The sequence below is a fragment of the Salvelinus sp. IW2-2015 genome, linkage group LG26 (genome assembly GCF_002910315.2).
Source record: "Salvelinus sp. IW2-2015 linkage group LG26, ASM291031v2, whole genome shotgun sequence".
NCBI lineage: Eukaryota > Metazoa > Chordata > Actinopteri > Salmoniformes > Salmonidae > Salvelinus > Salvelinus sp. IW2-2015.
In genome coordinates this window covers 33,312,694-33,339,895 of record NC_036866.1, presented here as the reverse complement: position 1 = coordinate 33,339,895, position 27,202 = coordinate 33,312,694, and the positions used below count along the sequence as shown (strand labels likewise).

General features: G+C 42.4%; 1 protein-coding gene and 2 long non-coding RNA genes across 5 annotated transcripts; 1 reads left to right on the top strand and 2 right to left on the bottom strand.

The window, feature by feature from the left end:
- Positions 1–6,625: 6,625 nt before the first annotated feature.
- Positions 6,626–19,037, bottom strand: LOC111952462 (protein unc-45 homolog A). 3 transcript variants are annotated; one of them, XM_023971144.2, is made up of 17 exons: positions 18,865–19,037; positions 13,852–14,044; positions 13,555–13,730; positions 13,366–13,455; positions 13,088–13,255; positions 12,101–12,269; positions 11,827–11,997; positions 11,443–11,614; positions 10,944–11,244; positions 10,677–10,771; positions 10,443–10,584; positions 10,117–10,257; positions 8,854–8,981; positions 8,689–8,755; positions 8,478–8,591; positions 7,882–8,290; positions 6,626–7,752 (listed from the first exon to the last, which is right to left on the bottom strand). In XM_023971144.2, exons 1-17 carry the CDS (start codon positions 18,886–18,888, stop codon positions 7,712–7,714), a joined length of 2,601 nt encoding a protein of 866 aa, XP_023826912.1. In that variant the 5' UTR covers positions 18,889–19,037; the 3' UTR covers positions 6,626–7,711. The 3 variants fall into 3 exon arrangements, with proteins under 3 accessions (XP_023826912.1, XP_023826911.1, XP_023826913.1); XM_023971143.2 differs by having other exon boundaries at positions 7,901–8,290; XM_023971145.2 differs by lacking the exon at positions 13,852–14,044 and having other exon boundaries at positions 7,901–8,290.
- LOC111952463 (uncharacterized) lies at positions 12,389–12,989 on the top strand. Its single transcript, XR_002875738.2, has 2 exons — positions 12,389–12,633; positions 12,871–12,989. It is a non-coding gene; the product is annotated as an uncharacterized lncRNA (long non-coding RNA).
- A 4,601-nt stretch (positions 19,038–23,638) lies between the features above and the next one.
- On the bottom strand, positions 23,639–27,149 carry LOC111952819 (uncharacterized). Its single transcript, XR_011474207.1, has 3 exons — positions 25,417–27,149; positions 24,918–25,154; positions 23,639–24,420 (listed from the first exon to the last, which is right to left on the bottom strand). It is a non-coding gene; the product is annotated as an uncharacterized lncRNA (long non-coding RNA).
- Between the last annotated feature and the right edge of the window lie 53 nt (positions 27,150–27,202).

Sequence of the window (27,202 nt, the reverse complement as noted above, 5' to 3'; positions counted from 1 at the left end):
AATGATTATTACACAGGTGCACCTTGTACTGGGGACAATAAAAGGCCACTTGTGCAGTTTTGTCACAAGTTGAGGGATCATACATTTGGCATACTGACTGCAGGAATGTCCACTAGAGCTGTTGCTAGATCATTTAATGTTAATTTCTCTACCGTAATCCGCCTCCAACGTCATTTTAGATAATTTGGCAGTACGTCCAACCGGCCTCACAACTGCAGACCACGTGTGACCACGGCAGCCCAGGACCTCCACATCCGGCTACTTCACCTGTGGGATTGTCTGAGACCAGCCACCCGGAAAGCTGATAACTGTGGGTTTGCACAACCGAAGAATTTCTGTGCAAACTGTCAGAAACCGTCTCAGGGAAACTCATCTGCTTGCTCATCGTCCTCACCAGGGTCTTGACCTGACTGCAGTTCGGTGTCAAACGACTTCAGTGGGAAAATGCTCACCTTTGATGGCCACTGGCACTTTGGAGAAGTGTGCTCTTCACGGATGAATCCCGGTTTCGACTGTACCGGGCAGATGTGTGAGCGAGCAGTTTGCTGATGTCAATGTTGTGGACAGAGTGCCCCATGGTGGGGTTATGGTATGGGCAGGCATAAGCTACATACAACGAACAGAATTGCATTTTATCGATGGCAATTTAAATACACAGAGATACCGTGATGAGATCCTGAGGCCCATTGTCATGCCATTCATCTGCCGCCATCATGTTTCAGCATGATAATGCACAGCCACATGTCGCAAGGAACTGTACACAAATCCTGGAAACTGACAATGTCCCAGGTCTTCCATGGCCTGCATRCTCACCAGATATGTCAACCACTGAGCACGTTTGGGATGCTCTGGATGGATGTGTACAACAGTGTGTTACAGTTCCCATCAATATCCAGCAACTTCGCACAGCCATAGAAGAGGAGTAGGACAACATTCCACAGGCCAAAATCAACAGCCTGATAAACTCTATGCGAAGGAGATGTTGTGAAATGGTGGTCACACTAGATACTAACTGGTTTTCTGATCCACACCCCTACCTTGAAAACAAGTTATCTGTGGTCTCCTAACCAGTTGTGCTATTGTATGTTTGTGTTATTTGTAACTTATTTTGTACATGTTTCTACCACCGTCTCTTATGACCAAAAAGAGTTTCTAGATCTCAGGACAGCGATTACTCACCTCTTACTGGAATTAAAAAAAATCTTTAATGAGTCAGACGCAAAGGATTTACTTAAAACACCTGACAAGGCCCTCATCCCCGTCATTCGCAGGAGAAAGACCGAGATATCAGGGACGTAGGTCGGGGTGCTTTGTAAGGATCCGACAGCAAGTGGGTAATCTGCCTTTACCATCAGTCCTATTAGCCAATGCCAATGTTTTCCCRCACATTGACTCTGTACCGGTAACCCCTGTATATAGCATCGCTACTGTTATTTTACTGCTGCTCTTTAATTATTTGTTTTACTTAAGACTTATTTTTCTTAACTGCATTGTTGGTTAAGGGATTGTAAGTAAGCATTTCACTGTAAGGTCTACATCTTTTGTATTCGGCGCACGTGACAAATCAAATTTGATTTGATATCTGTATTCCCAGTCATGTGAAATCCATAGATTAGGGCCTAATGCATTTATTTCAACTTACTGATGCCCTTTTATATAAACTGTAACTTAGTAAAATAATTGAAATTGTTGCATCTTGCCTTCTTCATCAGAGAAAGCATCTGAGCGAGCGAGCGAAACAGCACCCCTCTATATGTAGCCCGTGTATCTGATGCTATCTGGTCAGAAATAGTATGACATTCCACAAGATATAGTCCCGACACAAATCTAGCGTTGCCAGAGGCGCGACCCAGTCGTTCAGTCTTTTTGTTCTGTATCTATGAATGCGACCCAGTTGTTCGTTCTAAATGTTCCATTGCCATACTGGCTGGCAACGTGCTTATCCCTTGCTTGTTAGCTAGCCAACTACGGCTAATTTGCTGTCACGTCAAACAACACGTCAAACAATCTGCGTCACAAATTGAACTGACAGGCTGACTACGCCGCTCGTGTCGTAAAATAAATGTAGAAATCTATATTATTCAATTATTGCACCCACACTGCTCGCGAGCGTCTGCGTTGCCAAGTGCTAAAATAGAAGTCAGTTCTATTTGTAACGCAGATCGCGCTGCAAGTTCTGCCTCTCCCATCTCCTCATTGGTTTATAGAAGCAGGTACCCACGTGCCATCTCCTCATTGGTTATACCCACGTGGGTAAATGAAAGACTAAYGAGGTCAGTGGCGGTAATGCACCTAATTTATGAAAGTTGCCAATCGCAATATAAAGTCCAGAGAAGAAAAACTTTGGAGGAGGAGAGATGACTAGAAATGATTCGGTTGACTGTTTTATGTGTGGATTAATTATTGGAGTACAGGACCTTGTGCATTTCAGGTAAAATAACAACTCAATGTTTATATCCCAGGACAAATTAGCTAGCAACCGCAAGCTAGCTAAATAGGACAAATTAGCTAGCAAGTGCTAGCTAAATTGCCATACATGTTTAATGCTTTTCGACCTGTCCCCAAATTAATATAATTGGTTCAGAGTTTGTTTTGCTATTTTAACCTACGTGTCGTGATCGCGTTTGGTGTGGGGGACAAAATACACGCGCAGCCGTTTTGGCTTGTTTCACTTTGGAATAAATTGGGCATGGTTATTTTGTTTGTTATTTTTGTGTGGTGTCTGTGGATTGAGCAGTTGTCTCGGGGGCATGTCCGTGGCTTGGGGGGAAATCTGCCAGCGTGCTGGGGTTTTTCCTTGCCAGCGGCCTACAGTGTGTAATTACCCACCGCAAAGACTAGGGTTGAGTTATTGTAGGATTTGGGGAAGCTGCATATATATTTAATCTCTCTCCTGTGGTGCCCAGTGTGATTGGCATTTCTCTTGTGGTCTGTGTGCTCAGCAGAGGGGAAGAGCGAGAATTTAAAAAAACTTATATTTTTTACTTGTGACTATGGCGTCTAATGTAGACGAGTTCATTCGCTTTCCATCAGAGGAACTGTTCGAATTATGTATAARGAACAGCTGTTGAAGATCGCTGAACACTACAAGGCTGAAATTAGTTATAAAGGTCTAAAAAAAATCTGTTGGGTTGACTATTGAAAGCCAATCGGATGAAGTGGTATTCTTGWAGTTACCACTGGGGCAGCCTCTGCCGAGAACTCGCCACCTCCTCAGCGTCTCGCTCTTTTCGTTTCAATGGCCGCTCCATCTGTTAGCCCTAGTAGTCTTTCTTTTGAACACCAGAAATTACTGCTTCTGTTATAGCTAGAGCATTATCATGAAAAGGAATTGGCATTTAAACAAGATTTGTAGCGTGTGTAATAAATGCTGTTTTTATTTGACCTTAACACATAGCTATAATACTGTTATAATGCCTTCCTTATTAAAGCAGACTTTGTTGCAAATATCTTGCTACACCCCACAGTTAAACACGTTCTGCCCGTAACAGATACTAACCTCACTCCCACACGCAGGGGAGGATGGCTGACTCAGACCTTTTATGACCACTGATAAGGCAGGCATGCCACGGCGCTCTGACCTCGGGCGCCAGCTGCTGGTGTCGGCAACAACATCTTGTAACTGCAGAAACAAAAAGGCAGGCATGCCACTATACGAGCACGCACATGCACACACACACACACACACACCCTTGTTTCAGGCTGGGTTTCCAAGAACAAAGAACAGTGCCAAGAACCAATGAGACATTGACACCAGCGTGGAGGGGACGGGCCTCCACTTACAACGACCAGTCAGGAGCACGAACTACCAGAATCTACCTACGTCATTCACTGTATAAAATGTACTGCACAATATGTTTCGGGACTCTGTTCTGCTAGTTCCTTCTGAGCTAAATGAACGAGTCCGTGCACGCTTTGCTCAGATATCTTTACCTCCAAATAAACGGTCTTTACTATACCTTATCCACCTCGTCCAGCGTCTCAACTTGGTCTCATTTCTCAAGTAACGATTCATCAACACGTGCTAAAATCAAGTTGCAATAACAGCGGSTAGAGTTGGTTAGGGAAGGAAAGCTCTCAGGGGAGTTTGCGCTGGGAAGGTGACTCAGATTTACCTAGTGGTCGCTCCTCTCTCGGTTGTGCCCCGGACTCATTTGATATTGTTGCAAACTTACTGTTGACAATTTAATGAGAAGGACCCTGAGACGTTCTTTTCGTTGGAGTTTGTTGCTGACGCACTCTCTCGTGCGCCCTGTTCCTGAATGTCTAAGTGACTGACCATTGTTTATTTTTTGGGGTATTGTTCTGTCGCTTCTGTCTGGTCTCGTTTTCTTCTTTCCTCTTAAAGGTTTCTTCCTGTGCGCAAAGGTTGCTGAGGTCTGGGGAGGACAAGGTTGGCTGGGGCAAGTGGAAGTGTGGGCCGTCATTGAGGACGTAGGGCTGGGCCAGTGTGTGTCCCGGGATAAATACCTTTCCCCATTCATTGAGGAGACTCCATGTAGGTCTGGGGAGGACAAGGTTGGCTGGGGCAAGTGGAAGTGTGGGCCGTCATTGGGGACGTAGGGCTGGGCCAGTGTGTGTCCCGGGATAAATACCTTTCCCCATTCATTGAGGAGACTCCATGCAGATACACTTGGATTTTGGTTGTTTGCTTTGGCACCTTTCAACAACATCCATCATTATCACGTCTATGCACGCAACCAATCACTTACACTACTGATTACTGACTACACACACCATTGTTTATTGTATATAGGTTACTTCAGTTAAGGAATAACAAAAATGTATCACCGCGTTGTCTCCCTCTTTGTTACGGGCTACGAGCCGGTTCGTGACAGATATTATATATTGAATAATCGGGACATGCTGTATAAAAATACTTATGTTTTTAGGATATTYGTTCTGAAATAATATCCTATTGGTGAACCAACTTGTAAATGCAGATGGCCTTTTACTTAATTATAAGGATTTCTGATCACTTTACAAGATCCCTGTAAAACCTAAATATTTTGCAATTGTTTTAGATGCCATTCCCTCAGGTGTTGCTTTATTATTCAGGAATGTAACCTGACCCTCAGAACATACATACAATTAACCCCGTTGACGCAGCAATAGGAAAGTTTTGTTTTTCTTTTAGTCCATTCAACAACAGAGCTATAGGAGCCTTGTTTCAACAGGATGTTGTATCTATCTATCTATACCTTATGTCATGCCTTATTGGAATGGTTTTATTGATGTCTGTTGGGGGGGGGGGGAGTTTGGATGTTGCCACACCCACACACACACACCTACTTATTAACAAAATGAAGGCTGTTTCTTTCAAAAGTATTCATAAATATTATCATGCCTACCACTATGCGAATAAGTAAAAAAATATATATTTATTTTTTAATGACCACCGAGAAACAGCGTTGCAGCTTTTTTTGTCATTGTATTCATGTAAGGGCTCAAATGTCCTTTGTATATTCTTTCTATATACTTGTTTCCCATTTGTTAAAAAGGAACACATTTTTGAAACATGCTAACGTTACTAGCCTCGTACCATGAATATGCATAGCYATCTCGAGAACTCTAAACGTTTTCTCAGTTTCCGGGATTCACATGTCCTACTTATATCAGTAMACTCATAACTTAAGCATTACGAAACTTATATTCAATCAACTAAACCTCACGTACCAAATAATCATTTTTGGTTGAAGAAATTCGACACTCATTGAATTCCATCCGAAACAATGGAAAAACGCCCCCTGCTGGAGGGAGAAAGATTTTCCGCTGTTGGGCCTCTTTCTCTGGTCTAGATTAAGGGGCCAGGGTTCGGATCTAGAAGCACGATTTCGACTGCTCCTACACTTTTGCTTCAGTACTTCAGTTTAACTGACGCCCGGCCCAGAAATACAATTTTCATAGACGGCCCCATAGAGAAGTCAGATTTGAAAACTAAGACACTTTAGTCATTACCTTTGTGCACAAAGCATCCATTGAATTATTCCCCCATAAAATTGCTGAGGCAGATTTTATTCCATCACTCGCAGCCAAATATATTTTATATTCATCCAATATCTGCCATGTTTTTGGATAACATCACGAGGTCTGTGCACATGTGATGTTGGTCCAATGCTGGTCCAATTCATGCCAATGACTGGAACGAATTGCAAAAATCAATGAAGCTGGAGACTTACATCTCCCTCACTAAATTTAAGCATCATGTGTCAGAGCAGTTTACCGATCACTGCACCTGTACACAGCCCATCTGTAAATAGCCCACCCAACTACCTCATTCCCCAAATTGTTACTTATTTTTGCACCCCAGAATCTCTACTTGCACATCTATCACTCCAGATTTACCTCCTTAATCTTACTACAGTTGCACACACTGTACATTGATTTTTCTATTATGTTATTAACTGTACATTTGTTTATCCCATGTGTAACTCTGTCACACTGCTTTGCTTCATCTTGGCCAGGTCGCAGTTGTAAATGAGAACTTGTTTTCAACTGGCCTACCTGGTTAAAAAAATTATAATAAACAGGATGAAACCCGGATATAGAAGGTCCGTGAATCGGCATATGTGAACATGAGTAGATTACCTTAAACAACGGGCAAATATGTCTCATACCGCAGTGGTCTAGATGCAGTCTTTAGTGATGAAAACAATTCATACAATGGATTAGTTAATGAAGAATCACTGACTTTACATAGCAACAGTTTTTGTCAGCCAGCCTACTAACTTGGTCGTGCTGGTTGTTTATAAAAACTACCAAGACATTGGAAATGTAGTGGAAAAAGAAAAGGCAAATAAAACCAATGATCCATATAAGGTGCAAGTAAATCATAACATAAATATTGTGTTGTAAACATTAAAAAGGAAATACATGTATTGGAATACAAAAGTCAATAGAAAACTACAGCAAGATAAAGGAATGACTTGATGAATGCATGAAGTACTATATTTGGTTGTTTCAGTTGTTATACTCTTGTTGGCTATGCATTGTGCCTTTAGCGTCAAACAGAATAATCCATGAGTGTAAGGTGGCATGGCAGTTGAAGCATGTATAATGTGTCCTCTTTAGCCCAGGTCTGGGAGATCTGTTATGATTGAAAGAAAAATTGTTGTGCTCAAATGTTTGTAGAGACAAAAGGTCATTGGGTGGCAGTTTCAAAAGGCATATACTTGATGGAAAAGGCTGCTAATTCTTTTCATTAAAACAAATAATATTTAAGTGAGTGCGTGTTTTTCCTTTCTTCAAGATCCATTATGAACATTCACCAACTCCAGCTCTCAGGTTGTTGCACATCACTTAATGTTTGTAAAGCATATCAGCTCTCAAACTGAAACCAGCACAGCCTACTGCCCTCAAACACCAAAACTGCTTGCCTCCTATTCTACAAAACACACCTCACACAGAACAGCAGTGGAGCAATCATCTTATAAGTCTTTTCTCCTGTAGCATCACACACACACTTCCATACTGTCCTCAGGGCTCATTTCCTTCTCCCCCTTCCTCTGGCTTCTTGATGATGCCGTACTCAATGGCTTTATCCAGGCAGTGCTGTGCTGCTCTGGAGATGGGGCTCTGCTCTGTGGATTTAGCCAGAACGGAGAGGATCTCCAGCGCCTCGCTCTCCATCAGCRTCTCGGCCAGGCTCTTCTCCGCCTGCATCAGATTCAGCATGACCACCACTCCACGGTGACGCAGCTCCAAGCTGTCACTAAGCAACAGGGCCTGAAGGATCTCTAGCCAGTGACTGGTCTGGAATCAGAGCGAGGGAAGTAAAGTGAAACTCTGGACAGAAATAGTAAAGGAAAGTTGTCTGGTATAGTATATTCAATTTAACCTATGTGTGTATGTATGTATGTATGTATATATATATATATATACACGAGGGAGGATGCATCACCGTTCCAGGGATGCGTGCACACAGCTCAGGCTGCTCTGCGGTCAGCATGGCCAGGGTTCCAGCTGCAGCTTTCCTCAGCCTCTCATCTTCCTCTCCACTGTAGAGCACCAGCAGCTTCAGACGGTCATTCCCCGTGGCCACGTAGAGCTGCTGCACCTCAGTGCTCAGGACCAGGTTACACATGCACTCTGTGGCTGCAGAGCGGACCAGCTCGTGCTCCTCAAACATGTAACCCTCTACCTTGGGTACAGCTTTCTCCTTGATGATCTTCTGTCTGAGCCGCTCGCTGATACCAGCCAGGTTGGTGAGGGCCATGAGAGACTCAAAGTTCTGCAGCAGGGAGCAGTCCAGGGTGAGCAGACTGACCAGGGGACGCACCACCTCATAGATCTACACACACACACACACACACACACACACACACAGAAGAGAGAAAGGAATCAGTGAGTTTACATGAGAGCACCACCATGGATTGAAATGGTCAAATCTGAACAGGCTCAGCAATATCTTATTACTAGATCTCCACACAAACATATTTATTTCTCATCAGTGGAGGAGGATAGGGTGGTTATCTCACTCTCTCCCCAGGGAAGGCTATCTCTGGGTTGGATGTGATGGTGATCTTGGCCAGGGCCTGTGCTGCCTTGGTCTTCCCGACATCAGTACTCTCAGAAACCAGAGGGAGCAGGGCCTGGCAAGACAGCATCATTAAATGCATTTTACTGGTCAATTAAATCAAGTAAGAAAGGTGGTGTGTTTAGACATAACTGACATGAGAATGGTCTCACCTTTCCTCCACCCTGTGCCACCACTGTGCCCCTGTCCTCCTGCCTCTCCACCAGAGCCAAGAACACCCTGCAGAGAGAGATACACACAGGGGGAAAAGACTGCGTTGTAAACAGGGAAGACAGAATATTATTAGGCTAGAGCCAGGGAAGATAAGACAGACAAACCTGGCGATGCACTCCCTGCAAGTCTCAGTAAGGGCGGGACTCTCCTGTTTCCCCATGCACACCAGAGCAGACACCACACCTGCCTCCAGCAGCTTCATCAACCTCTTCTCCACAAACGAGTGAGCGTCCTGAAACAAACAGACAGTGGGGCAATCTCTTCGCTATCTTGGTCAGAGTTACTCTATTGGCCAGGTCTCTCTTAATAAAGGATGTCTTTGACCTCAATGGGACTTATTGGTTTAAAAGGTTTAAGTAATAAAATTAATCTGGGACAAGAGCTGATAAAAATAACCTAATTAGAGGAATATTCCCTGTGTCGAGACTTGGGGTGTAACGGTTCACCAAACCCACGGTTCGGTACGCATCACTGGTCGATTCGGTTTCAGTACAGGAGGAAAATAAAATTCCATTCATAATGTTCCTGGCATGGTCTGTTGTGACAGGATTGTTATGTTGGGCCTCTAAAGTTTACACTGCTGCTGCGTTTGTAACCATRTGGGAGGTGGGAATTTACCAGTTGTGAAGTCGTAAATACCAGTTGGATTCATTCATGTGATTTGAACTCTAATGCTGCGTCTACCATGAACTAAAAAGTACAGCTATCATGCTTAAACAAAATTTGAATTAAAAAAACACATTAATAGATTGCTTTTTCTAAATAATATTTTGTTGTAACATTTAACTGCTGAAAACACTGTTATAGAGGCAATTTCCTTAGTTAGTGACAYCAGAGGTCACCATATGGAAGAAGTGGGTGCTCAGGATGATAAACRAGTTTCCCACTAGTAATTACCAGTTGGAGAACCGTTCACGTTTTATCCACAACTCTCTGTCCATCGTCGTCGTAATCTACTGGGAAGCCAAAATTTTAACAAACTGGAGATTTAAACGATGATGGAGGATCCGCCAATTCTGGTTTATCGACCCCACCGGAGAAATAGCTCCCGAGTGCACCTCACAAAAGAACAGTTTGAAATGCAGCAATTAAAATTTCATTTTTTCACATAGGCTCTGTTTTAATATCCTTAAAATGTTTTTCAGCTCAGATTTACTCAAGAGGCATAGCCTATAGGCCTAGTGTTTTTATTTGTTGTAATGTATTCATTCGGGTTCACAGTGCGAACTGAACCGAGGTCCCAGTACCGACCGGTTTGGTACTAATACTTGTACCATTACACATCTAGTCGAGACCCAGTGATTAGTGAGGTTTGGATGTCTAGAAGTACCTTGGGTAACACGGCCCTGACACACACAGTGCAGTACCTTGGGGTGTTCCTCTGGTACGTGCTGTTTAGCATACTTGGCAAGCTCTACCATCTGAGGGTCAGGCTTGTCCACATCATAGCTGTTAGTACAGTTCACCAGAGTAGAGCCCACTGCAAACAGTACTGTCTTATCCTCTGACTGTAGGGACACAATACACCGCCATCAGACATCACATCAAATGAAATGACTAGTTATCATTACATCTCTACGCCAGTACAAAGGGAGGCTGGGAGGAACATATCTCATGATATAAAAAGTCACAATATAACAATCATATTGTCTGATTTGACCTTGATATTAAGGGGTGGGGGGGTTAAGCTTACCTTAGCTAGCTGAAACATTGCCTGCAGGGCATTCCTGTCCTCAACTAGGTCCTCCTTTACGTCAGCGTCGAAGGTGAGGTAGGCCAGGCCCTCAATGGCCCACCGCCGAGATGTTGGGGGGAGAGACTCGTTACACAGCCACCTGGGACAGGAAGAGGTAYATCATCTGACTGTTTCTATAATAACAAGCTACATTTTAAGTTACACACTTTGAAAAAAACACAGGTCACATACTTCCTGCACTGTTTGGCCAGTTTCAGTGTGGACCCCTCAGCAAACTGCTTCATGCTGAAATCTGTCCCCCCAGCTGAGCCAAGCTTACACAAACCCTGTAAAACACACACTTTTTCAGTCAAAAACTCATTCAGTTGTCACTACTTATTTCAATGTTTATTTGTTATTCCAATGGGACAATTGGCCCAGTGTGTTGGAGTTTAGCTGAACCATAGACAATATAACAATTGTATAGTATTGTTCTATAGCTATTGGCTGAACCCTCACCACTAGCGCTCGAACCCGTATCTGGTCGTTCTCACTCTTCTTGTAGAGGTCCTTGAGCAGTGCCACGCCATTGGCTGTGATGAACGAGGCCCTCTTGGCCTTGCCTGCAGCGTGGATCAGAGCCTCCACCGCCACCTGCTGGTGACACACGACCTCCGAGGCACACAGAGAGATGACCGCATCCATCATACCCGACATCTCCAGGGTCCTGTTGCCCACGTCGCTGGGTCCTTGCAGAAGCACAGACACCGTCTGAATGGCACGCAGCTTACTCTCCAGGCCGGGGCGGCCAAAGTGATGCCTGCATAGAACAATAGCAGTAAAGGTATCAGAGTAGTTCTCACACACACAAGCAGATTGTTTGGATTTGTACCGACAATGAAAATAAAAAGATGATGTTCACAATTCAATAACCTATAAGACATGACTATGCAACCTGGTGGGAGGCACAACCACAATCAACACAGACTAGAAAATCAAGACAGGACAAAACACTCACTGGACATATTCCTCGCAGAGTTTATTGAAGTTCTCCCTCTCGGCATCACTCTTCAGGTCATCATAGAGTTTGCTGAGGAGCACAGAGCAGCTCATGTGGGAGTTGTCTGTGAGAGGAGGTCCCTCAGACATCTCAGGGACCGTTCCTGCTACCTCTAGGATCTTCTTTAGCCCTGCACAGGAGAGAACAGAGATATGGTTGATCTAACTCCTTGATAGTTCATATTTACACGTACATCGGATTCAAAATACTATACAATACTGTGTGAGCCTCATCTGCATGACAGAATGGCTGCATCCACCAAAGAAGAAAATACAACATGCTCTGTTTCTACCATACCCTGGTCTCTACCATACAGTGTGAGGGAGTTAGTCTGTCTCTTACCCTGGTCTATGACCCACAGTGTGAGGGAGTTGTCTGGGTTCCTCTGGGACTTGCGGGGCACCTGTTTGACCAGGAGGTTGATGGCGCTGTCTCGGCCCGGCCCGGACACACTGCTCGCTGGCATCATCTCCACCAGGTGGCGCAGCATGGAGCGCAGCTCACGAGACGGCTCTGTACGGCACACACACAAATATATTTAAGTCAGTCACCTTTCTTTTCTATCTCTGTTTTATCGAGAAGTCACAACCTGTAACCGGAAGACATGTCATCTCACCAGGCAGTATGGCCTCGTCCTTCCCTCTGATCTCCCTCGTCATGCCCTCTGTCAGGGCCTCGAACATCACCTGCAGCAGGTGACAGGCAGCCAGGGACACAGCAGACGCCCCAGAGCCCATCACCCCACACAGCTGCTCCATGCCCAGCTCGTTCACTATGGCCATGGTCTGGAGAAGAAGATGGTGAAGGTGGTCATGGTTGAATGAAATGTCGCTAGATTTTTTATTTAAATACTGTCTAGTGTTTCATATGGAGAAACACAGATATGACCAATACTTACTGTTGCGTCAAAAAACAGAACACTCAAAACATGAGCACAATGGCAGCTCTTCCTTTAAAGAACTCCAGGCCTCAAGAGGGCAGATAACCCAAAAACACGGGTGGAACTAAAAAATTTAGCCAGGATTTCTGGAGGGACTACTTTTACATGCGCACCTGGCAGATAAGCATGGGTATAAAATGTTTGGGCTTAGCTTTGCTTGGGTCCTCAACATACAAACAGCTCATTGTTCAACCCTAAAGACGCAACTGGTATGTAATGTTTGGAATTATTTATTATGTTGCATCCAGTGCTTAGCACAATTTACATGTTTAACTCTGGTAGGAGTGGTGACTTCTTTTGTTGTGGATATTTTCTGACTGCAGAAGTAATTGCTTGAAGTGCTAGATTGAATTGTTTAAACGTTTACTTTATTCAAAGCCATGCTTTGTTGCTGTGTCATGCATTGTTTATTGTGTAAAATAATGCATGTTTATTCTCTGTTTAAGGTTATCAACCTATTCCTATTCCCTATTCCTCTGTCATTCAACTACTCTATTCAACAAATCAACTGTTTCAACATATTCAACAAATGGCATCAAAACCATAATAAAACACTGGAAAGGAATTGAGTTGTCCCTTTGCATCCTTCACGTGTTGAGCAAGCCGTTTTCAAGTTTGGGCAGAGCTGAAATAATTATAACACCTAGACAACTTGACACTTACTCTGGACTGATGGCCAGTACACAGGCCAACCAGGGTCCTGAGAGCAGACAGGACCACCTCCTCCTGCTTGGAGCCCAGCAGACTTTGGATCAGCTTCACCCCGTCGTTACGAAAGATCTGCTCGGCTCCCGCCTCCTCACGAGACAGCACCACCAGGTTCTGAGCAGCCTGCCATTGAGAAATAGATCACAAGGTGTAAGGTTCATCAAAGCTGAAAACATGCCAGAGTGTGCTTTCGTGTAGTCAGTGTTTATGTAAGTATGGTGTGGTTGTTTTACCTTCTGTCTGTCCGAGGGCTGTGCTGAGGGGTCCAGGAGAAGAGAGAACATCTGCTGAACGCGAGCATCTGTGGAGGACATCTGAACTGACTACAAGGGAGAGAAAATAAATCCTTATTATGGCCTTGGACCTCCTGGGAACATTGTAGAGACTTCATCAGAACTACATAGTCTCTGCTGGTACGTCACCTTTTTCTGGCTCTGTGCTCCCAGCAGTCTGAGCATCTCCTTGAAGGTGTTGTTTGTGGGCTCCATCTGTGCACACCTCTGAGCGTCCAGAAACGCTTCGTTCAGACGACCCAGCTTCTGCAGGGCCTGTGCCCGCCGGAACCTGGCTTTCACATCACCAGGGTCAGCATCAAGAGCTAGAGAGAGAGAGAGAGAGAGAGAGAGAGAGACACACTCTACTTAGTCAAATGTAGTATATATGATAATTTTTTCATTGGTGAATGACAACGTTGACAGGTTTGTTCTGCACTCTCCCACCTTTGGAGGCATCAGCCTCAGCCTTGGTGTAGTCCTCTAGCTTGAGGTAGCAGGCGGAGCGGTTGCGGTGCAGGACAGCACTCTCCGCCTGGCTGCCACTCAATTTGAGAGCCTTGGTGTAGAAGAACAGAGCCCCCTGCATGTCCCCTGCATTGAACAGGGTATTCCCCTCTTCCTTTAGGGCACCAGGGTCCTGGATCAAAGATGTACAGATAGTGGGCACAATACTGTCACGATCTGACAACGAATCATCCAACTTCTCTCCACAATATCATGGTCATATGGGATATACGGTACCAGTCGTAGCCCTGACAAGCTATCCACCTTCTTCCCATCTCGTGTCATCTAGAGGCACTTTGCCTCAATTAAGAGTGCCTTCCTTCAGGTGGTCCTTTATTTCTTTCATGTTAACAATTGCTGAAACTCCTGTAGTAACTCCCTTCACCCACTGCCATCCAGCATGCTACTCTCAACTACACGTTTACATACAGTACCAATCCAAAAAGTTTGGACACACCAACTAATTATTTGCACCATTTTCTACATTGTAGAATAATAGTGAAGACATCAAAAATATGAAATAACACACATGGAATCATGTAGTAACCAAAAAAAAGTGTTAAATCAAAATATATTTTATATTTGAGATTCTTCAAAGTACCCACAGCTTGGCATTCTCTCAACCAGCTTCATGAGGTAGTCACCTGGAATGCATTTCAATTAACATTTTAGTCATTTAGCAGACGCTCTTATCCAGAGCGACTTACAGTAGAGTGCATACATTTTATTACATTTTTACATACTGAGACAAGGATATCCCTACCGGCCAAACCCTCCCTACCGGCCAAACCCTCCCTAACCCGGACGACGCTATGCCAATTGTGCGTCGCCCCACGGATCTCCCGGTTGCGGCCGGCTGCGACAGAGCCTGGGCGCGAACCTAGCCCAGCCTGGGCACGAACCCAGAGACTCTGGTGGCGCAGCTAGCACTGCGATGCAGTGCCCTAGACCACTGCGCCACCCGGGAGATGCCATTAACAGGTGAGCCTTATTAAAAGTTGTTATTTATTTCCTTCTTAATGCGTTTTGGCAAGGTAGGGGGGTATACAGACAATATCCGTATTTGGTTAAAAGGCCAAGTCCATATTATGTCTCGAACAAGCAAAGAGAAACGACAGTCCATCATTACTTTAAGACATGAAGGTCAGTCAATTCAGAAATCCAACATTAAGTCCAACATTAAGAACTTTGAAAGTTTCTTCAAGTGCAGTTGCAAAAACCATCAAGCAATATGATGAAACTGGCTCTCATGAGGACCGCCACAGGAAAGGAAGACCCGGAGTTACCTCTTCTGCAGATGATAAATTCATTAGAGTTACCAGCCTCGGAAATTGCAGCCCAAATAAATGCTTCACGCAGTCCAAGTAACAGAAACATCTCAACATCAACTGTTCAGAGGAAAACAAGTTACAGTTGACTTACAATTAATGAATCAGGCTTTCATGGTTGAATTGCTGCCAGGAAACCACTACTAAAGGACACCAATAAGAAAACTTGTTTGGGCCAAGAAACACGAGCAATGGACATTAGACCGGTGGAAATCTGTCTGATGAGTCCGAATTAGAGGTCGACCGATTGATTTTTCAACGCCGATACCGATTATTGGAGGATCAAAAAAAGCCGATACCGATTAATCGGCCCGATTTTTATTTATTTATTTGTAATAATGACAATTACAACAATACTGAATGAACACTTATTTGAACTTAATATAATACATCAATAAAATCAATTTAGCCTCAAATAAATAATGAAACATGTTCAATTTGGTTTAAATAATGCAAAAACAAAGTGTTGGAGAAGAAAGTAAAAGTGCCATATAAGAAAGCTAATGTTTTAAGTTCCTTGCTCAGAACATATGAAAGCTGGTGGTTCCTTTTAACATGAGTCTTCAATATTCCCAGGTAAGACGTTTTAGGTTGTAGTTATTATAGGAATTATAGGACTATTTCTCTCTATACGATTTGTATTTCATATACCTTTGACTATTGGATGTTCTTATAGGCACTTTAGTATTGCCAGTGTAACAGTATAGCTTCCATCCCTCTCCTCGCCGCTACCTGGGCTCGAACCAGGAACACATCGACAACAGCCACTCTCGAAGCAGCGTTACCCATGCAGAGCAAGGGGAACAACTACTCCAAGTCTCAGAGCGAGTGACGTTTGAAACGCTATTAGCACGCACCCCGCTAACTAGCTAGCCATTTCACATCGGTTACACCAGCCTAATCTCGGGAATTGATAGGCTTGAAGTCATAAACAGCGCAATGCTTGAAGCATTGCGAAGAGCTGCTGGCAAAACACACGAAAGTGCTGTTTGAATGAATGCTTACGAGCCTGCTGGTGCCTACCATCGCTCAGTCAGACTGCTCTATCAAATCATAGACTTAATTATAACATAACACACAGAAATACGAGCCTTAGGTCATTAATATCGTCGAATCCGGAAACTATCATCTCGAAAACAAAACGTTTATTCTTTCAGTGAAATACGGAACCGTTCCGTATTTTATCTAACGGGTGGCATCCATAAGTCTGAATATTCCTGTTACATTGCACAACCTTCAATGTTATGTCATAATTACGTAAAGTTCTGGCAAATTAGTTCGCAATGAGCCAGGCAGCCAAAACAGTTGCATATACCCTGACTCTGCATGCAATGAACGCAAAGGAAGTGACACAATTTCACCTGGTTAATATTGCCTGCTAACCTGGATTTCTTTTAGCTAAATATGCAGGTTTAAAAATATATACTTCTGTGTATTAATTTTAAGAAAGGCATTGATGTTTATGGTTAGGTACACGTTGGAGCAACGATGCGCACTGCATCGATTATATGCAACGCAGGACACGCTAGATAAACTAGTAATATCATCAACCATGTGTAGTTATAACTAGTGATTATGATTGATTGTTTTTTATATGATAAGTTTAATGCTAGCTAGCAACTTACCTTGGCTTCTTACTGCATTCGCGTAACAGGCAGGCTCCTCGTGAGGTGGTTAGAGCGTTGGACTAGTTAACCGTAAGGTTGCAAGATTGAATCCCTGAGCTGACAAGGTAAAAATCTGTTGTTCTGCCCCTGAACAAGGCAGTTAACCCACCGTTGCTAGGCCGTCATTGAAAATAAGAATGTGTTCTTAACTGACTTGCCTAGTTAAATAAAGGTGTCCAAATACCGATTTCCGATTGTTATGAAAACTTGAAATCGGCCCTAATTAATCGGCCATTCCGATTAATCGGTCGACCTCTAATCCAAATGTGAGATTTTTGGTTCCACCCACCGTGTCATTGTGAGACGCAGAGTATGTGAACGGATTATCTCTGCATGTGTGGTTCCCACCATGAAGCAAGGAGGAGGTGGTGTGATGGTGCTTTCCTGGTGACACTGTCAGTGACTTATTTAGAATTCAAGGCACACTTAACCAACATGGCTACCACAGCATTCTGCAACAATACACTATCCCATCTGGTTTGCGCTTAGTGGAACTATAATTTGTTTTTAAACAGGACAATGACCCAACACATCCCTCGGTTGTGTAAGGGCTATTTGACCAAGAAGGAGAGTGATGGGCTTCCACAATCCCCCGACCTCAATCCAATTGAGATGGTTTGGGATGAGTTGGACTGCCAAGTGCTCAGCATTTGTCAGAACTCCAAGACTGTTGGAAAAGCAATTCAGGTGAAGCTGTTTGAGACAATGTCAAGAGTGTGCAAAGCTGTCATCAAGGCAAAGGATGGCTACTTTGAAGAATCTCAAATATAAAATATATTTTGATTTGTTTAATCAAAATATTTTTGGGTTACTACATGATTCCATGTGTTATTTTATAGTTTTGATGCCTTCACTATTATTTTACAATATAAAAAATAAAGAAAAACCCTTGAATGAGTAGGTGGTTCCAAACTTTTGACTGGTACTGTACATGGTTAGATGCAAATGTAGAGAAACTGTCCTAACTAGTGGTGCATGCCCCAGCTCTTGTTCATAATGGTAAGTAAAAATACTGATAAAACATAAAATTGCCAGAATAAGACCAAATGCATATAGGTATCGTCGTAGTAGCATGTGGTTAAATGTTCAATCTGTGGATGAACCTAAATAACAGTCAGATTCATCAGGCTGTAATACACAATTAATTGGTACATACAGGCTGAAACTAATGACTGCAACATCGTTTACATTTTCCTTACAAACCAGAATGTTGAATAAAATTACATTTCAACTTACTCTACAGGTTGTCCATGGTGTTTGTCCTTCAGATGGTCGAGACAAAATATCCATAGGAAAGTATTATTTACCCTACTTTTTATTGCGCCGGTAGTGAAGTTGACATTTCAGGGTTAACCATACCTTCCTGTGGATATTTCCTCTCAAACGTCGAGCAGCTGAAGGACAAGCCGCACAGCCAACAGGTAGAGTAAGTTGAAATGTAATTTTATTAAACATTCTGACTTGTAAGGAATATTTACACGATATTGTGTAGTTTCAATCTGTATTACAAAACAATTGTGTATTATAGCCTGATGAATCAGACTAAACAGTAAGCTAACGTTGCCCCAGTATATGTGCGTTAGGTATCGACAATGTGCATTTTTTTCGGTTGCTCGTAAATGTTTATTTAGACTTTTTTTTTTTTTTTTTTTTTAGAAGTACATACCGGCCGTATTTTCTGAGTAACGAATGTATTTTGACAACCCTTTCATCCCTCTAGATATGCTGCATTCAAATTAATCGGAACTAGGAAACTCAGACATGTCCGACCAACACATTGTGGAACGGGGACGTGTATAACTGCAACCATTAGTAAGTCGGAAATTTCCGAGTTTGCTAGTTCCGACCAGTACGTGAACGCGGCATCGGACAACAGCAACTGGGGAAGCTAACGTTAGCTAGCTAAGAAACCCACCGAGCAATAGACTCAAAACTCTCCGCTACTGGCGATCTCTTACCTTTTCCTTCCCGTTTACACTCATGACTTCCTTCTCTGGCCGATAAGCTCTGACAGTAAATGAGACTCTTCTCACTGCAGATTTGTTTCTTTATTTCATTGATTTCTCTGCTTTTACAGGCGCTAGTTTGTGACAGTACTTTATGAAGTTCTTCCTGTGGGTGCACGATGATGACGATTATGGAGCGGCTCCTCCCTCTACACATGCTCCATGACCAAATAAGGCAGAGAATCTCTATATGCTTTCACACATGACGGTTTATCTCTTAAGCGCTTTATTTGGTTACATTTTCATTGCAGGTATGTTATGTATTGGACCAGTAGGCCTACTGTCAATGCTTTTTACATAGGGACTGATAAAGTGAGTGCAAAGCATCTGAACAAGGCCTAACGTCAAGATGTGACATTTCATAAAATATTATTACATTACAATTCATAAAAATAAAAATAAACGCTATAATATAGGGATATGTAGCTGTCTTTTTCAAATGAAATACAGATCAAAGCTCGATGCCTTACTAAATCCATTAAGTGATAAAAAATAACAGAATCCTGCAGGAAAGCTACTGAACAAAAATATAAACGCAACAATTTCAACGATTTTACTGAGTTATAGTTCATGTAAGGAAACCAGTCAATTGAAATAAATTCATTAGGCCCTAATCTATGGATTTCACATGACTGGGCAGGGACGCAGCCATGGGTGGGCCTGGGAGGGCATAGGTCCACCCAGTTCAGAGCAAGGCCTACCCACTGGGGAGCCAGGCCCAGCCACTCAAAAAAAGTTTTTCCCCTACAAAAGGGTTTTATTACAGACAGAAATACTCCTCGGTTTCATCAGCAATCCGGGTGGCTGATCTCAGATGATCCCGCAGGTGAAGAAGACAGATGTGGAGGTCCTGGGCTGGCGTGGTTACACGTGGTCTGCGGTTGTCAGGCCAGTTGGACATACTGCCAAATTCTCAAAAATGACATTGGAGGTGGCTTATGGTAGAGAAATTAACATTAAATTCTCTGGCAACAGGTCTGGTGGACATTCATGTAGTTAGCATGCCAACTGCACGCTCCCTCCAAACCTGAGTCATTTGGCATTGTGTTTTGTGATAAAATTGCACATTTTAGAGAGGCCTTTTATTGTCCCTAGCACAGGGTGCACCTGTGTAATGATTATGCTGTTTAATCAGTTTCTTGATTGCCAAACCTGTCAGGTGGATGGATTATCTTGGCAAAGGAGAAATGCTCACTAACAAGGATGTAAACAAATGTGAGCACAACATTTGAGAGAAATAAGCCTTTTGTGCATATGGAAAATGTTGGGGATCTTTTATTTAATCTCATGAAACATGGGACCAACACTTTACATGTTGCGTTTATATTTTTGTTCAATATATTTATTTATAGTGTTTTTTTTTTTGTATGTGACAGTTCGAATATGAGGAGTTTTTCACAATCCTCAATGTCCCAACTAGCCCAACTCCAGTGGTAACAAAGACTAAGGTAGTGAACATTATGTATAATAAGGGTTACATGGAGAAAGTCGGATCTCTCTTAAATTAAAACGGATGGCCCACCATTCATTAAAATATATTTTACCTAAATGCTCCCTGAACTATTGAAACAAAAAAGTGACCCTGCCCTATACCCAAAATAATAGTGGATAAGTGGATATGTCTACTGTTTACACTCACTTCTTGGACCAACCAGAGCCTTGGATATGCAGTTTTAGAAACGGTTCTTTGTCCTGTATGCATTACATGGCAACGCAGGAGTTTTGATAGAGCACAGGGCTGTGGGCCAGCCAGAAGGTTGTGGACAAGAGTAGGGGTGGAAATGTACTTTATAGTAAAAGCATTGCAGGAATCTATCATCGTATTTGCAATTACGAGAAAAAAATTGCCTTTTATAAAGATTTCATCAAATTCTGCGTCATTTTGCATATTGGGCAGAATCTTTTTTAATACCAAACTATTTACCTAAATTACAGGATAAGAATGGACAGAGTGGTAGGGCTATGTGTTCGTCTTATCATATTACCCCAATGTCAAATCAATGGGACTTGTTTGCAACAAAACGGTCACTGTTTGCAAATAATTATATCTGAGATGTCATTAGAAATCTGAGCATGGTACAGTACCTTCAAAAGTTAGGTCCAACCTTTCCACCCCAGACAGAGAAGGTCTACCGACACAGAAAAATGTAAGGTTAACCTAACAAGAGGTCACACGTGTTTCCTAAAAGCTGTCTGGGTTTAAACATCTTCTATTGTACAGAAAGTACAATAATTTGATAAACCGATTTAGATTACTTCCCAAGCAAAGAATTTTTTTTGTATCCTCATCTATAGAAGGTTGTAACTTATCCTCTGAATGTCAAAAAACGAAACAATGACGTTCCCATACCCATCAGAGTCACGTCTTTCCCGGGTATTTTACAGCTTGTTTCTAGTGTAACCGATGTGAAATGGCTAGCTAGTTAGCGGTGGTGCACGCTAATAGCGTTTCCATCTGTGACGTCACTCGCTTTGAGACCTTGGAGTAGTGGTTCCCCTTGCTCTGCAAGGGCCGTGGCTTTTGTGGAGCGATGGGTAACGATGCTTCGTGGGTGACTTTTGTTGATGTGTGCAGAGGGTCCCTGGTTCGCGCCCGGGTCGGGGCGAGGGGATGGACTAAAGTTATACTGTTACACTTGCATAAAGCATCAAGGACCAAAGCGCTGTTATCACTTCATATAATCGGATCCTTTTTATTTTCTTCAAAATCTTAAGTTAACAAGGGATAGACCTGTGCTTTTTGCAATTTTCTTTACTCAAAAGTAGGCATATGTCATACCCTCTCAAACCCCCTCAATTCGAGTCTTGGTTTTAACTTAATTAACAGCCTTTCACTGACACGGAGGTAACGTTAGGCTATTAAAAGACTAACGTAAACTCACTCACTTTTGTACATCGCCTTGGTCCGTACAATTGACCTTATTTTAGCGCCCCAAAAACGTAATACTTACAGATCAACTGTAATGTCAATACCATTGTAAAGCACACTTTCTCCCCTTTCCAACTAAATAAATTACATGACCTAAACGCTGCCCTTTTCTGCATAATTCAAGAAGGCAATGAGCACCGTCGGGTCTTTTTAAAAATGGCGGGTGGGGAAGCGAAACTAATGGGTGATAGTGTGAAGGAGAAGATTTGTGGGAAAATTGCTTTTTTTCACTCGATCTGTCCAAATGATCACCTTATCGCCTCTAAAATGTAAATAAAACACTATAAAGAGTTTATATAATGTGTCATTACATACCTATTTGAAGGTTTGTGTCGAATTTGAATCGGGCTTTTAGTGCGGTGCTAAAGTGATCTTAGAAGTAAACAGCGGCTTTGAGAATGATGATCGCATGCAATGATGACTAGGTATCCCCCCCTTACCCCCGTCACTGTCCATTTCTTGTTTTTAAAGGATGAGACCTGGTGCTACACCTGGTGGAGAGAGATTGTAAGACAGAAATAGTTGCTTTATGCGTGCTGTACGTTACGACATGACACGTCACGATGTAATGGAGGGTCAGTTTTTTCAACTTTTCTCCAATACTATAGATCCATTACCATGTCGATCAACGCTTAAATAGAAACATAGTCATAGAAACATAGTTCACACCCCCGATTTTGAAGTCAACACAGTCGCTACAGTCCCATTAGTTTTCTTTGTAGCCTCGTTTGAATGTTGCGGTTGCGCACATTTGTACGGAATGGTGTGAGTTTACGTTATGTGGTGGGTGGAGGAATTGACTGACAAATCTATGGATATAGCAGCCTATAGCCTAATTTTGTCTGTCAAACAGGTAGACCTACCTTTTACTTCTTAAATGTGAAGAAATAGGCTCCAACGCAAATACTTTTATTTTTAGTAAAACCTAAATAAAATGAACACTGTTTTGAATTATGCCTATTTCCAGCACCATGAGCTGTCCATTCCCAATCGATTGTGCTGTGACTGCTGCTTCAAGGTTCAGAACCTCAATGTAAATGACTTGAATCTGGATTATTGTGAGGTCAATAACTCTGATAAATAGGCTACATCATGGGCAACAAACATATTGTTTTTAATAAAATTAATTATAGTACAGAAAGCTATCAACGTTTACCGGTAGTCCTCATTTTCGCTCAATCCTTCTCAAACTGTACAGAACATAGGCAAGTTTATGCTTAGGATGTGCATTTTTTGGACTAAGCCTAATAGATCATTTTTGGAAGAAGCCTTTGACTGTCCTGCTCTGCTCTTGCTAAAACACGTTTTTGTGTGCTGCCTAACCATTGGCTGTGCTGTGTAGGCCTACTGTGGCAGTTCAGGAGGTCAGGGGGGCTCAGGATTGGAATATACATTGCAATGTACTGCAGCCTAGTTGTATTTACACTATCCCAGCAGCTATATTAGAAATATAACTTTGGTCTGTGCTTCTCCGAGCATGCACTTCGTAGCCTATAGATCATTTTATTGAGACCACACTAAATAGCATATAGGCACACTTGATATTGCACGCCCATCAGAGAATCAGAGATGAGGGGCGGCATCTGGCACACATCAATATATAGCCTAATAAGCAAATTATTCTAAAACACKGAGAAATATTGACATTTCATCAATTACAAATTATATGACCCCCCAGTTTACTGAAATTGAAAAAGCATGACCCTCCCCCGTTTTACTCCAGGTAATCATTCTGAAAATGTAGATTCATCCCTAAATAAAAAGATTCACCAAGTATTGATTTTATTAGGGCTGCAATGTTACCTTTTATTTAGTATGAAGCATTGTATTTCATTATGATAATGATGACAAAAGACAGACCATAGATATCATACAGTATCATCCAATGTTCCATACATTTACCTGAAGTAGACACCCAATGCAGGGCATTAGGTATGAGCCCTCTTGCTCAGTATAGAGACAAAGTAGTTTACTGATTCACTGTATATCCTAATAAATCTGGTATTGGTGGGAATAAATGTACCTATTAAAACTATACACATTGGAAATATACAAGCAAAACCATAAGATATCTTATGATCACTCATTATCCCTATATACTTTGGTGTGATCCATATGCATGAAAACACCCTGTTATGCCATAGTGTGGCAGTATGTTATCCAGTTTTTTGTTGTTTTAAATTGATGGCCATCAAGGGATTCAAATGCTCAAATGTAGAACTTGGCATGGACATTTCTCCCCTAAGACACTCTCAGTCTTTAATGGGTCAGCCAAATTGCCTGACTGTTGTCGGTGTCTTCTGTTACCTTAGAGACAAGAGGAGTCTTGAGGGATCTTGTGCTCACCTAGGACTTGTGAGTCCCTCCCATTGCCATGGTAGCGGTAGAGCTGCTGCTGTGTCTTGTTGCTGTAGGGGAAGAGGAGGCTAGAGATCCAGCGGGGACACGTGACATGCCTCGTAAGAGCTGACGTTACTGAGAGACCCCGTAAACGACAGAACCATAGGAAGTCCACAAGCATCAGGACCAGTACCAAGGACCCATAGAGCAGAACCACAGTCTGGAACAGGGACCTGTAGCTGTATTGGAATCAAAACAGAAAGCTCTCATGAAGAACTAGAACCAAGCTTTCCAGTGGTTAATGACTATGATGCTTCCATGAAAGTCATTTTTGCAGACAGTGCCCAAAGTTTAGGATAATMATTTTATTTGATCAGTTTCTCACAAAAAAAAACAAAAAAAAACATCCATAACAACAATGCAAATATAACAACACAGGAAATATCAATATGATCAAAGCTCCAAAGTGTTCCACGGCTGAAATGAGTCACAAACAACACCATCTGTCTCTAATATATTCCTAACAGCTTGTTTAATGAATTATTGAAGTGTCAGCTTTGCTTATATTTCCACAAAAGCAACAAGTATAGGGCGTGAAGTATGTTGTATCAACTAAAAAGCCTACCATACGCTCACTCGATCTAAGAAAAAACACAACATAAATGCTGGATAGAAAGTTCTGCTCTCCTAGGGTAGCCATACTAGCCTGCAGGTTTAGGTGAGTATGGTTACTAACCTGTAAACAGGTTCTTTGGAGTTCGCTCTGGTCTCTGTCTGACTGCTGTTCATGCTATTGTGGTACTGGGAACGTGGGCAGCACTGTTTGAGCCCCAGCCCCTCTCCCAGCCAGCAACAGAAGGACAGGTCAGGGGGGTCAGAGAGGCGGGGACAGTGAAACCCTGTGTGGTGACCACCCCAGTGGTCAGAGTAGGCCTCACACAGCATAGCTCCACACCCTACTTTATTAGGATTTCTGCCAATAAAAAGCAGCTCGTTAGTTGCATATAAGATATGTTAGTTACATGTAAGACAATTGTTAATTACAATTGTTTGTAATAGGTGACTTAATCAATATTACAAATTAAATCAATCACATTTTATTTGTCACATGCTTCGTATACAACAGGTGTAAACTATCAGTGAAATTCTTACTTACAGGTCCTTTTCCAACAAGGCAGAGTTAAAGATAAAGAGGATACAATTAAGATAGAAACAAGGATAAAGTGGAGTCTTACCTGGTTTAAGTCCACAGTATTCCCCTGCCTTTGGTTTGTGCTTTGTGTGGATCATGTATGATGTAGAGCAGGAAACTTACCTGCCATTCCACAGGGAATGCTCACCTAGGGATCTGCCTGTCACATGGCAAAACCTTGCATGTCCTGTTTACCCCCTATCTGGTCCCTTATCATCCCTACATTCTTTATCCAAACCTTCCTCCCAATCCAGTCATCATCCATCACTGGTAGATAATTAGCTGAATAGTCAGGCACTCTGCTATATTTTTTATATCATAATACTCTGCAATATAATAAAAATGAAGGATATTTTTTATTGAACAAAAGAACACATTCTCATATGGACCAAATGTTATCAAAACATATTTCACAAAGTTCATCATAATGTAACAACTTTTCTGAGTGCGCATAAAAATCGCTTTAAGATATAGATGGTTATTTAATCATTGGCTTTTGAGTACATCCCACAAAGCTTTGCAGGTCTCAATCAATCGCGCTAGGCTAAAACAAAGATGATGAATACATACAAATAAATGGTCAGTTCCTGTCTATTCCTGTTCCTGTTTAATAATACATTTTCAAGTTCATAATTGTGCACGCTCCTCAAACAATAGCATGACATTTTTTTTCACTGTAAGAGGTTAAGGGGTGCTCTCCGATAGACGGGAAGCACTATTTTCATGCCACTTCGATACCATAGTGACTTTTTAGTAGCAGGTTAGGATAATTAACATAGCAGGTTAGGAGTCTGAGGTTAAGGTTAGGGAAAGGGTGAGTTTGCAAAAATCACTTTGAAGTGGCGTGAAAAGTGTGTCCCCTCATAGAGTAGCAGGAGATCTGTTGACCCTTCCTGTCCGGAAGTAATTTAGCCATTCATTGTAGTCATTGCGATCTGTAGAATTGCTATTTTCTCATGTCATTCTGGGATTACGCATTATATTAATAAAGTCMGATTTAAATCAAATAAGATTAAGGGTACAAGACTGTACATATCAGTGGTGGCTGCTGAGGGGAGAACGGCTCATAATAACGTCTGGAACAGAGCGAATGGAATGGCATCAAACCATGTATTTGATACGGTTGCATTGATTCCGTTCCAGCCATTACCACGAGCCAGTCGTCCCCAATTAACGTGCCACCAACCTCCTGTGGTACATATCTGTGTCTTGGCGGAATCACTTCATAGCCCATAGAGCCAAGCAGGGATAGGCTGCCCGTCGTCACAGTTCTAAGACCAGTCAGAAACGTCCGACTAACCCTACGTCAATGCTGGTGTATCTCAAAACTGAACTTGGATCCGCGTTAAGTAGTAACGTTAATGATATCTTTCGCCACCGTTTTCTTACAATAAATAATTTTAAGATTCTTTCCAGCGAATATCTTGGATACTTTTTTGTATAACTAGCAAATTAGTTTTGAAGTTGAGGGTGCAGTATTTATGAAGTTTGGTAACGAGGACGAAAACTAGCATAGTTCCGCTAGCCAGCTAGTTCAGCCATAGTTCCGCTAGCCAGCTAGTTTAGCCAGGGAAAACTCGGGAAAGGATATAGCTGGGCGCACTAGGCTAATTCAGGAGACTTGTTGTTGTGCCCTGATATCAGGAGCCGGCGGCGAAAAGTTTGATTAAACGTTTCAGAGACTGAAACGAATACATCAGATAACACATATTTAAGGAGAGAGAATCGATATACAATTCCGAAATCGGCTGTAACTGTCACTAGCTAAACAAAGCTTAAAACATTTACATTTACATTTAAGTCATTTAGCAGACGCTCTTATCCAGAGC